This window comes from Pterocles gutturalis, unplaced genomic scaffold, assembly GCF_000699245.1.
Source record: "Pterocles gutturalis isolate BGI_N339 unplaced genomic scaffold, ASM69924v1 scaffold6283, whole genome shotgun sequence".
Lineage (NCBI taxonomy): Eukaryota > Metazoa > Chordata > Aves > Pterocliformes > Pteroclidae > Pterocles > Pterocles gutturalis.
In genome coordinates, this window is record NW_010117941.1 from 139,232 (window position 1) to 155,099 (window position 15,868).

At 48.6% G+C, this 15,868-nt stretch overlaps 1 protein-coding gene across 1 annotated transcript in view; it reads left to right on the forward strand.

Annotated features, from left to right (window-relative positions):
* The window catches only part of COL26A1 (collagen, type XXVI, alpha 1), a 166,936-nt gene that overhangs the window by 139,053 nt on the left and 12,015 nt on the right, over nt 1–15,868 (forward strand). Inside the window, exons 6-11 of the mRNA XM_010075999.1 lie at nt 1,221–1,374; nt 4,542–4,586; nt 7,683–7,799; nt 8,965–9,117; nt 14,073–14,165; nt 15,642–15,703. Of these exons, the coding sequence (XP_010074301.1) occupies nt 1,221–1,374; nt 4,542–4,586; nt 7,683–7,799; nt 8,965–9,117; nt 14,073–14,165; nt 15,642–15,703 (624 nt within the window). The remainder of the gene's footprint in view (nt 1–1,220; nt 1,375–4,541; nt 4,587–7,682; nt 7,800–8,964; nt 9,118–14,072; nt 14,166–15,641; nt 15,704–15,868) is intronic.

Here is a 15,868-nt window from a genome sequence, read left to right on the forward strand (position 1 = left end):
CCCTGCCGCACCCCAGGCACGGCTGATGCGGGCGCTGCCGGCGCTTTGGCTGCCCCCCTGGGTAAGCGGGTGCTGCCCTTGGCCTCTCTTTAGCTTCTGTCTTGCAGTTGGGGTAAAATCCATGTGCAGCGGAGCACGTGGGCTTGGCACTCTGGGTCAGTGCTCCCTATGGGTTCGGCTTTTTCAAAAGAAATCTGCAGACTCCTTCATTATGCCACCTTTGCTTAGTGGCTGGGAAGGCAGGGCATGAAGCATTTCGATTGAAACAGAAAAAAAATTTTTAAAATTCTAATTTTTTGAAAACCTTAATTAAAAATGTTGATTATACAGGGCAATAAATGTTCCCATGGGCTTCACTTTAATGGAGTTTGTCAGCAGGCAGAGTCCACCAGGGTCCTCCATCCCTCTGCTTCGTGCGGGCGTTCAGGTTTTTTGGAGCCATGTCAAAGACAAACTTGCAGTTACGGACCACCAGTGGCCGGGGGAGCACAGCCCGATGAGCAGTGGTCTAAACCACACCGGGAAAATGGGGTCACTTTGCCAAGGAGCTCAGGTTGTAAATGGCCTGAACAGCACATCGGGGCGTGGATTTGTTTGAAGGTAGTGTGTTTACAAGGTATGGAAACAGTTGTGAGTTTTAGTAATATCCTATCACTTCTAAGTAGAGCTCTTTGAGGAAATTGCCTGCCTTTTTTGATTCGCTCCAGAATTAAAGCACTTCAGCTGTTTAAAAGCCTCATATTCTCATTCTTCTTTAATTTGATCAGCATTTGTACTTTGACTTGCAAGCAGGACTTGGCCCGAGGCAGCTCACTTTGCTACCCCGGGCATCCTGCCGCCCTTCACCTCATACCAGCTCTCAGTAATTTCTGGCCCGATTACTCTGGATTTGAACACGAACCCAGCAGTGAAATGCTGTGTGCTAACACCAGCTCTAGTCCCTGGCTTCACATTTCTCACCAGGGAGACAGTCTCTCTGCAGGCAGTGATGTGCAGCACTGTGCAGGACCCTCTTGCAGCTTAACACAGGAATTTCCTAAACTAATGACTGCCACTTTCCAGGAAACCGATAGAGCTTTAACACCAAAACCCTGCGGTCTGTGATGTGGTTATCCATGGCTCCTGCTGGCATGAGAGGAGTTTCAAGACCTCTCAGGACTGAGACCACATATGAAACCATCCCACTGACCTTGTTTGCCTTCCCCATGTCCCCTGCCTAGATCCTTCTGCTCGAGGCTGCGGAGCGAAGCCCACCGTTGGAAAACAACCTGCCCATCACTGGGACGACAGCCACGTGGTATGACGATCTGCTACCGGATGCCTTTCCCCTGCTCAATCCCGGGACTGTCCTGAGGAAAACAGTGGGACCTGTCGGTAAGCGTAACCTGCTCTTTGCCAAATCGCCCACGTTACACAGACGATTGCTGCAGGGTATCTGACACGGGGGCTGTGACCGTCTGCTGCAGTACTGGAAGCTGCAGGGGAGAGAGGCTGGAGGGAAATGCTGGCAATTCCTTCTGTCTGCTCCAGAAAGGAGAAGATTTTCAGATGGGCTTTATTTTATTTTTTCCTTTTTTTTTTTGTGGGCACGTTTGCTGCCATGTGTTTGATCCTGCGGGGAGCCATCGATGGGACTGGCCGTGCTCCGGCCGTGCGGTGCTGTGTGACGAGCGCGGGCAGGCAGCCCTGCTGGCACGGGTGGCTCCCTGTCTGCTCTTGGCACCCTCAGCAGGGACACCACAGCTTCGGTTTTTGCAGATGCTCACTGCAGGATGGGATTGTGCTCATCAGGAAAACCATTCTGCGGAGAGGCATGCAGAGAGCTTTCAGTCTCTCTTGGGGTTAGAATCAGCTGGGTTCAGCTTTAGAGCCAGGCTTGCTCCAAACCAGGGGCTGTGCAGTCTCCAGGGTTTCATGGTGTCGTGTCTCTCCCTCTGCCGAGCTGTGAACACAGGGGCGGTCGCACGCTGATGCCTGTGTGGACTCATGGACAAGGGAGGAATCCAGTCCTGTCTGATCCCGCCCTGACCCATCCTTTCAGCTGCAGCAAGCTGGGCACGGTTTCCTCAGGGCCCCTTCCCACTGCCCGTGGAGGAGCGAGGATCACCCCTCACATGGAGAGGGACGTCCAGCTTTTCCCCCGTGTCTCTGCCCCTCCTCGAGTTCAGCCAGCGCAGAGCAGACGTGCTCCTGGAAGAAAGCAGCTAAGCTCAGAGACTGACACACTTTTGCCGCATTCTGGTCTCTGGAGAGTGTCATTTCTGTAACCTCAGCAGGGCCGCTGTGCCTGCCTGTGTGCTCAGTGTACGTGTTTTAAGTCCAAAGACTGGATTTTGAGGCCTGGATAGGTTGAAACATTCCTGAGGAAACTCCAGAGAGCCATGGGGGTCACAGGGGACAATGCCTGCTCGCCTACCCAGTGCCGAATGCGGTGTTTCCCTCCCTGGTAGAGGACCGGGGCAGGGGTAATTCTTGGTTTTATTAGGAGGAAAAACTTTCCCATAAAGAGCAACATCAGTTGCACTCTACATTATACTTTTTAAATTTACCATAAACACAATGGGCTGTTTTATGATCCCTCTTGTGGCATGAAAAAAAAATACACTTACAAGAAAATCTCCCTCTGAGCCCACTTGGCTAGACAGACCCCCGCACATTGAATTTCCTTAACCTTGGCATTCTCCTTTCAAGATCCCCATGCTCTACTTCCAAAGCCCTGTCAGTTGCTTTGCTTGCTCCCAGAGCAGTTCTTTGGTTCTTTATCGTCTATAGGGCCTACTTTTTTTTTCTTTTTTTCTTTTTTTTTTTTCTTTTTTTTTTTGGGTCTTAGCAGTTTATTATGGCAGCCCTTCATGACTGCAGCAGACTTGGAGCAACCAACATAGACCAGATGTTGTCCATGTTTATAATTTGACAGGATGCCACAACATGGGGGGAGGTTCACTAACAATATGTTCTGCAAAGTGTTTTCAGAACCACAGTGCTGGCTGCCAGGAACTGAATTAAAGCTGTTTCCCCCAGTGTCCATTATGTGCTCATTCTGCCTTCTCCATGTCATTTATTTTTGCTGTTGCAGTATCCCTGCACCTGCACTTTGCTGAACTAAAGTCAATCCAGCAAAAGTACTGGTGACTCTGTCCCTTCCACTCAAAGTCCTCTCCTCTCGGAGGCTCTGTACGCTATCATCTCCTCTCTCTCAGCAAGGAGCAGTGAATGCTGCTCTCCCAGACCTCTGGCTGTGCTGGAAAACCCGCCAGATCCCCTGTAGCACTTGCATCAGGCTGACTCCATGGTCCAGTGCCCATACCCTCTGCCCCCAGTAAATCCAGGAGGTAGCTAGTGATCATCTCTAAGAAACAAGTGATGTTGTCCGAGCTGTACGTGAGCCTGTCTTAGCCAGCCAGACTGCCAGGCTGTGCGCACAGCCGGCTGCACCCATTGCAGCCCTGCCTGCACGCTCCCAGGTATAGTCCTTGCTCACTGCTACCCTTTATTTTTCTAGCCTTGATTTATTTAACCTAGCGTGGAATAGCAACTCTAGCGTAATAACTGGGAATCAGGCGTGCACTGGAGCGTTTCAGGTCAGGACGGTGTCTTTCAGCAATTAAAAGTAATCAGTTAAGTTGCTTATTTATTCTTCTCAAACCTCTACCCAGCCTCTGTGGGCTTCAAATGCTTGCTTTGCTGAGGAGCTGCGGGGATGTTTCATGGGTCTGGGTCCACATTTGGCTTCCTTCCCTGCCCACACCACTTTCTATCTACAATTCAAAGCCACCCAAAAGTATGCACTGCGGATTTTGGTGAAATGTGGGTAGTTTCACGCAGTTGGTTTAGGACGGCGGGGGACTGCCCATTTTGCATGATTTCAACACCGTGCTGTGACTCGTTGCTCGAAGCTGACCCCAAGTTCACTTACAGAGATTGCGGACCTCAGGAGATCTTTCAACAAGCGCGATATTAGAGTAGGTGGAAATCAAACCTGAGTGTCCTGTGTGGTTTGGGGTTGTGGAAAGCTAAGCCTCCATCCCTCCCATCCCCTTCCCCAGAGTTTTTTGTGAAATATTGCCTACTTTGCCCTGCTTCTATTTTTTCAGCCAAAGCAAATCCAGATCCTAGCTTGCGTGCCACCAAGTTTCTCAGCCGGGTGGACTGAGAGCAGAATGTTGGTGCCTAACACCAAGATGGGTGCTATGGGCTGGATGCTGTGAATGGTGGGAGTGTTTCTGGCTGACCTTGGAGCTCTGGGCTGGCTGACACCTCTCCAGGCTGAAGTCCAGGAAAGCTCGCTACTGTTTATTAGGTTAGTTATTTCTTCAGTGAGTGACAGGGCTGAGAGCAGCCAATCATTTAAAAGCAATCAGAGCTGTTGAGACAGCTGCACCGCTGGCCTTTCTGATCAGCTTGTTAATCAACAGGATACATTTTACTGAGGATTAAGAAAATATATATACTCTGGCTGGGCCAGTTGGCAGCGAGGGACCTAATTTTTCATATTTTTTTCTTTTCTTTTTTTTTTTTTTTACCCTGATCCTCTTAACTAGAGCCTAAAGGACACAGAGGCGCAGAGGAGCAGCTAATACCCCAGGGTAAGTCAGTGGTTTCTGCTATTTCCCCTTTTAAAGCATGAAATGTTGCTGTGTCAAGTCCTGTACATGGAATGTCCTGTGGCCAGGAGTCCTCAGTGATTTGGAGCCTCACGGATGCAGAGAGGCTGGGTTTCTTCTTTGGGTTTTATCTGCCCATGGGCTGCTCTGGCCAGGTGAAATGCCAACTTTAGCATCTTTGAGATGTCCAGTTCCCCCTGCACACGAAGGACAGAAAGCGCTGCCCCACGGGAAGGCAGTTTGCTGGAGGACACGTGGCAAGAGCGAGCCAGCCGTGTGCTGAGTGATGCAGCAAAACATCGTTATTATCCTGTTGGTGCTGCCTGCCGGTGGCACCGGGAGCTGCTGCTCACGTTCTGGGTGTTGTTTTGCAAAGCTCATACCAACAGAGAGCACCTGTACAGAGAAAACCTGGGGGAAGGAAAGGGAACAGCTGGTGTGCTGCAGGTTAATGACAGGGCCAGGAAGAAAATCCAGGTCTCTGCACGTCTGGTTTGGCCTCCAGAAGTAGAATACTTGCCCTCTGCCTTTTTTTTTTCTTTCATATTTTTGGAGGATAAATACTTGCTATGGGCTCCAGCTCTCTGAAAGCAGTGCCACTGCCCCAGAGCTGATTTATGCCAGCTGAAGATTTGGCCTATTCATTTCCCTCCCCCATTTTCCCTGAATCCTTCCCTGTTTCTTCTCCCTTTTGCACTTGTCTCTTTTGTGCTGGTAACACCATTTGTCACCAGTATGAGCATTTGCCTGACACATTACTCAGCGCTGCTTCTCCTAGTCTTTCCTTTAGCGCTTTCCACCTTCAGGGGAGTAAGTGCCAGTTACTTTAAAGCTCTGCTGCAGCAGCGTGATTGAGGATGCCAGCAGCAAATGATTGCTCTTCGTCTGCAGAAGTTCACAGGACTGAGTTATAGGGGTTGAACTGAAGGATTGAGGCCGATTTATACAAGCAGAGAAATGTTTTGACCCACACTCAGCAGCACAGCGTGTTGTGCTTGCAAAAGTGTTTCTGCTGTTCTTCCCTCTCTGCTGCAAAGAATTCTCTGCAATAAAGTTTCAGATGTGTTGGCAGTTTTTGGTAGGGTGGAGAAGATGTTTGCAATGCCCTGACCCAACTGCTCTTGTTGTCTTAAATGTTCTCTTGGTCACCTGCCGGAGCTTGCCCAGTGCAGCATCCGCTGTCAGGTGAGATCCATTGGAGGAGCCCCTCTGCAGAAGAGTCTGCAGTTTGTGTCCTGTGGGTAAGCAAATTTATCCAAATTAAAACCTTACCTTAATTCCTTGTTCAATACTCAAATCAGACCTTTATTGGTGACTGAATAAAACAAACATACAGGCACACACTCCTGTACAAAGCCTTTGAAAAATCTCGTTCTTCAGTCTGCCCAGTTCCACCATGGACGGATAGATTCATTTTTGTAAGAAAAAAATAATTTCAACATCTCTCCAGAATGGCAAAAAAAAAAAAAGGAGAGGAGGGGGAATCTTTGAAGGGGGTCCAATATTGGGAGATTATTGCTTGTTCTGAGAAATGCAGAGAGTTTGGATGAATGTCTGGGGGGACAATTTTTTGTGCCCCAGGTGGACTGTCCCACACCTAGAGTGGGAACCGGATTCAAATGTGGGAGCAGCAAATCCTGTGAGCCTTGTTTTTTATTATGTAGCCCTGTTCCCTTTGGTACCGCCGTGAAGGTGTTTGCTGGCCAGCTCGGTTCCCTTCTCTCCCTCTATTCCTGTCCGTTCCTCTCTGCCCACTGCACGCAGCAGGTTCTCCTGGCGCTGCTCTTGGAGGGTCTCTTCTGATACCAGAGAAGGGGAAGGACACTGCTTAAAAGTTTGTAAAAACTTAACTTGCACTCTGCTGGGTTACGGTCATACAGACTAAACCTTGACATCTGGAGTGCACTGAACTTTGGACTCGGACAAATTTTCCTCTGGCGGTGTAGCTTGCATCTGCCACGGCTTTCAAATAATCAGAGCCCTTTGGTAGCCCAGAAACCAGGAACCTCCACATCCCCTGGCTCTGACAGCTGATGCCTTTATTGCAGCTATTAACCACTTAAACTGAGCGGACAGAATAACTCGCCCACCTCTCGAAGGTATTAAAGGCTTTACTGATGTTTGCACAGTATTTAAGCGTATCTTTCCAAAGCAGCTACTACTTTTGTGAGCCAAAGATGCACAGTTCTGTTCTGAAAAGCGCTGCAGAATTGCCAAGTGTTATTATTTTGATAGTCTAAAGGAAACAACAATAAAATTATGATTTTATTTAATGTTGTCAGGAATAGTCACTTCCAGATTACAGATGCTGCCTGCACCTTTTGCAGGCTTGCTAGGGGTCTGAGGGGACTTGCCAAGAAGCATCCCCCTGGGCCGTAATGATTGTGTTACTGGTATTGCCAAACGGGTTTGCTCAGTACCCTGCTCATTGATATAAATCAGTAACATCCAGTTAGTTCAGAAGTGTGGGTGTGCTAATTTTAGTCTGTGATGAAAAATATTTGTGCACAGCATGGTACACTTGTTAGATGAATGAAAACAGGAGAAAACAGGGAGACAGCTTTGATGTAGAATCGCTGGGTGGTGTGTGTCTATCAGCCAGAGCAAGTGGGAGACGGGGTTTGATCTGCTGTTGTGAATTATTTGTGTATTTTGATACATTGGGACGAGCAGAGAGCTGACAGGCATGTCTGGGGGAAGCTAGCAAAGGAGTGCTTGAGGGACCCGCCAGACCCTGCCCAGGGCCATTCAGACCTTGGGAAGGGGACAGTGTGGGTCAGTTGGGCTTTGACCAGCACATCCCAGCGACTTTCGGGGGTCACCCTTGTGCTTAGGGACACACTTGTTTCTTTAAAGATTGGAGGAAGAAAAGGAGAAGCAAGGTCCAGTCTGGCTCTTCTGCCCTAGATAGTGGCCAGCTCTTGCTAGTGTACCACCCCATCTGCACGGTCTGTGCAAAGCTGCATTTGTCCCCGCTGCGTCTTTGCATCCCTCCCCTCTGGCTTCTAGGTTGCTAAAGACCTTTGGACCTCAGCAGTGTCCTTATCTCCAACTAATTTCTTTTCTGAATGCTTTCAGGGCTGCCAGGACAGGTTGGTCCTCCAGGCCCAGTTGGACCAACTGGTCTTCCAGGACCACCAGGGCCAAAAGGAGAGAAGGGACAACCCGGTGAGAGGGGCCCAGCAGGGCCACCAGGTAAGTCCTGGAGGAGGGCAGTGCTACATGATAGGAGATATTTCACTTTGTGCAAATTATCTGGGACAACAGATGATAAAAAGCCTGGACACACAAGATGTTGAGCATCTTCAGCTGGTGTTGCATCCATTCCTGCGAGTCCCCTGGGCTCTGAAATCAGCCAGCAGCCCTCAGAGTGGGCAACGAGACACACAAGCAGTGGCGGTCCCTGGGATTTCCTGTGATCATGTTTCCCCATCCAGCTCGGGAGCTGTAAAAAACAGCCCTGATCTGTCAGCCTTCGGAGAAAAGCATTCCCAGTTTACCCCTCTTGCTGTGTGCCTGTTTTAACTCCCTTTTTTCTCCACCATTTGTGTCAAACGGTCAGATGCCAGGATGTCAAACTGATGGTGCTTTTGTATGTTAAGGGAACAGGTTACGAGGCCATGCTTTCAGAGTGCACTCCATTCATGAGCTAAGAGACTTTCTTCATCCCCAAAATGTTCCTAAATCTTTTGATAAAAGTGATACTACACAATAGGTGCCAGACCTCAGGCTCTGTGCTTTGTATGCATCTAAAAGGCTGTGCCTTGTAAATCTGAGCTCAGGAGAGATTTGAAACTCGGAGCATGTCTTAGATGTGAGAGCGGCCCTGAACGCTTTTTTTGAGGTTTTCTGGCAACCTCTCAATGGCTAAAGTCTGGCCAAGGATGTGTCTGCTGTTTGGTTTCTCCGTTTCCAATGAGAGCCTTCCAGCCCCACAGGAAGCGGATTCAGTCTGCTGCTGGGCAGACTGGGTTTCCGTTGCTCTTTCTGTGCTTTCCTGGCAGTACGGTGACATACAGGTGTACGGGGAGGGGAAGAGAAAGAGCAGCACTTGTTCTCACATCTTGCTGCCTTTAGGCTCTTGCTCAGCCTCTGGGAGGGGACAGATTTTACTCTTTGAGGAATTAAGCTTTGCAGCACCTTTGAGCCAAGCAAGGCTATCTGCTTGCAGAGGAAGCTGCTAAAGGCAAATAATGGAGAACTGCGAAGCTGTTCCTGTCCCCTCCCCGCTAATTCCCACAGTTACAGTTCAGGACAGAAATCCTTTGTCTTCTTACTGCTTTTTTTTTTTTTTTTACATGGTAGCATCCATTAGCACATCTTCAAATGCACTAACACATCCTCTCCTGCCTCTGCACAGGGCTGTTGGGACCTCAAGGACCTAGAGGACTTCCAGGAGAAACCGGGATCCCAGGTCCCCCGGGTCCTCCAGGGCCACCAGCCGCCCCGAGCCTTCCTCTTACCTTCCAACAAGGGGTTCTCTACTCCCTCCAGCCCACAGCTGAAAAAGAAAGTAAGTTTCCTCCTCTGTTTCCATTTTTTTCGGGTACATCAGCAGAGCAGGCACGCACGGAGCAGGTCAGCTCTTCCTCCCACCTCCCTGCCAGGGTCCTGCCGTCCCTGGGAGCAGCCAGACAATCTGCCTCCGTTGGGTGGGTGTCTTGGAAGTTCCTGTTCATGATGAAACATGTGAGGCGTAGCAGCCAGAGCGTTCACCTCTCCAAAACGCAGAACTAAGCTACTGCTCCTCTGAAACCACCAGTGAGATCAGGGTTTGGTGGATTTATGGTTTTTGCCTGTGCCTGGTTTTCTGGGCTCATCACAGCTTTGAGGAGGCAACTCAGTGTCCTTTAAGCTTCCGTCATGAGTAGCTGCTGTGAGGACGGCCTCCAGTGAAACGACAGAGCTCGGGCAGCATTGTGAGAGAGCAGTCGGTGGAGACAGAAAGCAGTGCGGCTGATCCGGTGCTGCTGCAACAAAACCGCACTGTTGAGAGACCTCTTGGTGCCGCTGTTGCGGTGTTACAGGGCTCAGGGTTGCTCAGAAATAAGTACCAAAGCATTGCAACTCTGAAATGATGTAAAATAACAAGGACATCTGTTAAATGCGTCTCTTTTCCTGCCCCCGCAGACACGTTTCTGGTACAGCGACATTATCCCACATCCACGCAAAACACAGAACTTACAGACTCAAAAGGCCACACCAAGACCTGGGATTTATCCCTTCCCTGTAGCTGGAGGGTCAGGGTTTCTCTGAGCCTATGGCAATTTAAAAATATGTTTATTTGCTTTGTGCTGTGCATGGCAAGGAAAGGCTTTCTAGGAAAGGCACATGATGCGCTTCATCTGAGTGCTCTCGGATTTGGGCTTGATTCTTCCAGTCCAGTCTTGTGTAGCTGTCATCTAACAGTGATAACGCAGAGCTCGGATGTCTCCCAACTTGGTTTGTAAACTCCTGGAGCCCCGGCTCTGTCGGGTCTCCCATCTCCACTCCCCCAGACTTCAGCTGTGCCTCTTCCCCAGCTCTTCTGCTCACGTCCAGCTTCAAAGCGCAGCTGTATTAGTTACAGCCAAGGATTAGTACATCTCGCTGTGTCTGACAGTTTTCTAGAGCTTTTCTTTTGCTTCCACCCACTCTGCTCTCCAGACTCCTTTTTCTGAAAGTGAACAGATGTATTTTTAATTTGGGAAGAATTTTAAAAGCTCAATTTCGTGTTCAGTTACTTAGAGCGTATGGGCAGGATGAAATTGTGGTTCAGTACTAAGATTTTCACAAAATGTAGATTGAGCTGCTGCATTCATGAGCCTTAAAACAAGAAAGTTTTGCATTACAGTCACCTGCTGCCTTACAGGATCACACCAAATGGTGCCCCTCTGCTTCCAGCCTTTTATTCCAAAGGATCCTTGAGGATGGGTTGGGTACTGCTGCTGCCCCTTCCCTCCAACCGCCTTTTAAATTAAATTCTTGCAGACTAGTGGATAAATTAAAAAGTGTGTAAAGGCACTGATTGCATCACCTTCCCTGCTGATGTGTGAGAAATGTGTCCCAAAATGGATAAATGAGTGGATAAATATCTGTATGAACTCTGCCACCGCTGGGCAGCAACAGGCTTCGCATGGCCCTGAGCACCGTGAGTAACCGGTGACTGTTCCATCCCCGGGGCAGCCCCACACTCCTCCTCCGTATCTGTGGGGGATTTCTTGGTTTGCAGAAGGAGTGGCATAAAACCTTATGACAATTTTTCTTATTTTAAATTTTTTTCTTAATACAAGTCTTACTGCAAGTATAAGTTATCTACATGGTCACGATAAAGTCACAGCAGCATCAAGACCATCTTCTTACAAAACTTACCATTTTGTTTCTGCGTTGGCTGACTTTGCCTGCCACAGGTTGGTGGAAGGCTGATCCTCTACAACAAATAAAACTTGGCCTTGTAAATTCTGGGCAGATTATTTATTTATTTATTTAGAATGGAGCACATCTGAAAACTATAAACACAAGATTCCAGCTGCTGACAGCAGAGGGAAGCATATTGCTGGTAATGGGCACGTGCACCCAGGGAGATGTGAGGAAGCTGTATCCCATTATTAGCAGTAGCAGAGTGTTTGGTTCCGCCTGAACGTGGTTCACGCGTGTGCCTTTATGAATCGCAACAAGTTCCTGTTGGCAATGTTGATCAGCAGGCAGAAGCCAAACATGGGGAGACAAATATTTTCTCACAGTTTCCCTGTACTGTGGTAAAGAAATTGGTCCCAGTTGTCTCCCTCCAGATCAGGTAGCAGAAAGAAATTAAGACAGGATTACTTCATTTCCATCCTGTCTCAACAAATCAAGCCTATAATGGAGGAATTTATCCCTCAGTCAGAAACATCAGACATAGGCCAGAAGCTAAACTGCCGTACCCCACTGCTGGGGCTGCTGCGACCAGGCTCGCTGGCTTTCTCTGCCACTTGAAAATGAATGGGTCGGGTCTGCGGGCTGGAGTCAGCTCAGTCCTGTTTCTTGTGCTACAGCTGCGACAATTTTTAGGGAAAGGTAAGAGAAAAGAACTCAAGGTTCACTCTGTGGAGGGCTCTGTTTTCTTACATCTCAAAGATTTCAGTTTGCAAAGAACACATGAGATAACATTAACGCATTTTGCAGGGACAGCAAGGGGAAACTGAGGCACAGGAGGCTTGCCTGTGTGCCCAGCAGGTCACTGATGAAAAAGAGCATAGAACAGAGATCTGTGAAGTGACATCCCAGCGCCTGCTGCCGTGCATAGTCCTTCCTGAGGAAAGAGAACAGAGCAGAGGAAGCAAAGGGGAAGGGGAGGAGGAAGGGAATGGCGTTTGATTTAGAAACCCATCCTTGCTGCTCTGCCTGGGCAAGTTTCACTGCCTCGTTCAGGACAGTTCTGTGCTATTTCAGGTTTCCCCTTTGCAGGACGTTTGTGCCCTCTGCCAGAGAACATCGGTGCTCGTATCTGACCAGGTCAGGCTGCTTGCGCCGTTCCTCTTGGCTTGGCTGGGAGCTGGGAAGGGAATGGCGTTTGATTTAGAAACCCATCCTTGCTGCTCTGCCTGGGCAAGTTTCACTGCCTCGTTCAGGACAGTTCTGTGCTATTTCAGGTTTCCCCTTTGCAGGACGTTTGTGCCCTCTGCCAGAGAACATCGGTGCTCGTATCTGACCAGGTCAGGCTGCTTGCGCCGTTCCTCTTGGCTTGGCTGGGAGCTGGAAAGCTCCTTGGTGCTTGTATCTGACCAGGTCAGGCTGCTTGTGCCGTTCCTCTTGGCTTGGCTGGGAGCTGGAAAGCTCCTGGAGCAAATCGTGTCTTCCCAAATGAGGCGGACAGTTGTCTGCCCTCTGCTTCGGTATATCCAGAAGCACTGAAACAAAATCCAGTCCTTGAGCCCAGGAGAGCCTGGGTCAGTGCAGGAGATGGCTGAGAAGAGAGGATTCCTGCTACCATTTGTTGCTGGAGCTATTCTGTGACCGCTATAACAACCTCCAGCTGCAGCGACCCCAGAATTCCCCCCATTTATAGGGAGAAGGGATTTTACAATGAGATGTGAGTTCTTCCTGCTGCTTTATGGGCATATGGAGAGTCCCTTAAAAATGCGAGGGCTGTGTTTAACACACTTCAACCCCATCTCATTCACAATGTTTCCTTCAGAGCTCGTCCTGGAAGGAAACCTTGATCTGGGTGAGTTTTGCCTGGCCAGGAAGCTGAGGAAGGACCACTCTGGATTTCCTGCATGTCCGCACTCCTGTGCTGCAGAGGCCAAATCAGGAGGGCTGAGCTCAAGGGCTGTTGAGCAGAGCTCTCTTGTGTTACAATTATGGAATCACCTTTCGTAAACAATTTTGAGTCAGATGCCAGGATGGGTGGATTTGTGGGAGTAACTCTGTCGCTGTAATAATGTACATTTAGCTGGAATGGTTTGTAACCCAAATCTTTATCCCTGGCTTACCTCCAGCAGTAATTAAATCCTGGATGTTTGCAGCCCATGCTCTCCCCTTTCTGTGGATGTGCATTTGATTTTGTTGACCGCTTCTTCTTTAAAAACAAAAGGCTCTGCAATTGTTAATGCCTTCACTGCTATTCGATGCTCATTTCCCAATTTCATCGTACTCCCAAGCCGTGATGGATTTTGACATGGTCAAATAAAACTCAAATTAATTGGATTACACACTTCACTTGGGTACCTTTCCTTCTGAACATGAAAACAGTCTCAGTTGTTTTGTTTCAGGGCTGTGAAGAAGGGAAGTTGGATGGAGTTAGAAACAATAGTAAAAAAAAATACCTGTTTGTATTCAGGCTTTGGGCACAAAAATTGCTTCTCAGAGGGATCTGGGTTAGATCTTGGGCTGCTGTGCTGCCAGGAAGGCATTGCAGAGATATACTGTCATCCCTGGCAGTTAAAGAGATTTCATGGTTTCCCCTAGGAACTGCTTTCAAACAACTAGCTTGAAAATCCCCTCTATCATTGCCAACAGTCCAGTTGAAAAGGCTCCGTAATGTGTCTTCTAACATTTCTGGAGATTTCACCTTATGTCCTTTGGGCTGGACTCTGCAGAGTAAGCAAACACCCTTCTGATCTTCCTGCTGTCGCTTGATATTTACAGTTACACAGTGGTGAGACGTTTTCAGTCTTTTACACCTTGCAAAGGGTTCCCCTGAACTTTACTGAGTTACAGGGGTGAAAGGAAACATGAGTAAGTTTGAGGCTGTGGGCAGGAGGAGATGGACATTATTCCCGCATGGTGGCCTCCAGCTGTGGAAAATGTGGACTCTTCAGAGGGTTTCTGGGGGATGCAGCCTGTGCCCTTAGAGAGCAAAGGGCTCTGAGACCAAATTTTGCATCCTGAAGCACTGCCTGCCCTTGGCCAGCAACAGGCGCCAAAGGATTTTGGAGAGAAGTCCTGCGTGCAGAGCCTGGGCAGCTCCTGCCGCAGGGACACTGACTGCTCTGCTCTTTGGCACAGATGGAGAACCCCAGCTGGCCTCCACCGTCATAGACACCATCATGGCTGGGCTGCCAGGACCACGGGGAGCCCCGGGCCCCATCGGACCACCAGGTAATAAATAGAGTTGAGCTGTGAAGCTGTAATAATGGGGAAAGAAATTTCTGATGGAGAGTGGAGTGGTCTGTGGGATGCCCGCAGGGAAAGCAAGTAATCCTCTCTGAAGGGCAGTAGAGCCATGGGGCCAGGAGTGGGAAGGGTGGAGAGAAGTATCTAGGTTTCTGTTCGTAGTGGCAGATTGTTTTACCTTTGTCAGGCCATGTCTTAAGAAGGGAACAGTGAGTGGGTTGTCTAGTGAATTCCTTTAGGAGAGCAGAGGTGTTCTCACCGCTGCTGCAATGCTGTCCTGTTGCTGTAGAGCTCCACGGAGCAGGATCTGGCCAGCTGCTCGGTGATGTGTATGCAGACTTTGTAGACTTTGGAGCTGGTTTGAGCTATTCCAGAATTTCACCAGTATACCTGAAATCAGAATCTGGGATGAAAATTCAGTGGCAAGTCTTCTATTTCTGTGTGCTGATGGGTGGCTTAATTGATCGTATTCCTGCACACGTCAGCACTTCCCTGTATGATGCATATTTAGGAGTGAACTCCCATTAGTTGCAGAAAAGGCTTTTCCTTTCATTAGGAGGGCCTTTCATTTATCCTTCAATTCTTTTTATTCTTTGACTTAAGCATTTGTACGGTGCATTAATGACTGAGGCTGATTCAGCTGTACTTTGTGTAGAATGTCCACATTGTTTCATCTCAAGGGTTATGACAGCTAAAGCAGAGACGAGTATTGCTAAGCTCACACTAAGCAAATATCCTGTCTCCTATTTGCAGGTATAATTGAACAGCTACTGTTGAGATATAATTATTTTTTGAAAAGGAATGAATCTGTTAAGTGACTGTGTAGAACAAGTTGACCTGTTTAGACAGCATTTAACTTGTCCTGGAAGCAGCCTCTCCTGCGGTACAGACTCTAAAAGAATTTCATGCCACTGGGTTGAGCAAAGCACAAAAGAAAGCTTTGCTTTGCCATGGTCAGCCTCACAGGCTGGCTACATCCAAACCCCATCTCCTTCACCTTCAGCATCAGCTTTCTGACAACACAAGAGAGACAGCCCATACCAGGCTTGGGGACTTCTCTTGCCACCTGTCAGACTCTGAGTCAGACACAGCAACTGCAGTTTCTTGCTCTGATGGAGCTGTTTCATGGATCTAGTTTAAGTTTTCTCAAAAGTTGTAATTTTAAACAATGGGAATGCAGCATGTTACTGACATCCTTCCTGCCTATTTTCACCTTTTTTTTTTTTTTCCCTCCCAGAGCTCTAACATCTTCCCTAGGGCACAGGAGTACATTATGTCAGGATGTGGGTACCCAATATTCCAGTGGGTGACAAAGTGCTTGTGCTGTAGTGCTGTGATAGAGGAACGGCTCTTACCCATTGAGAGACCAAGCAAACAGTGCAAGGAAGCGCATGTGTTTGGATTCTAGGGTCCTTCCTTCTCAGTCTCCTTAACGTTGTCTCAAATGATGATTCCCACCAGGGCCACCAGGTGCATCAGGACCCAAAGGGCCACCAGGACCCATCGGAGTCCCTGGATCACAAGTAAGGTGCTTCGGTGCTTTGGGGGTGAGGGGCAGAGTCGGGGCTTAGGGGCTAAACACCTTCTCATTGCACAGGGAGGGAGAGTACTTTATAAGTCTTGGATCTGATGTTTTGTTCCCCATGAAATCTGTGATTTTAGTACCTTATTTTCATTCTGACTTGTGA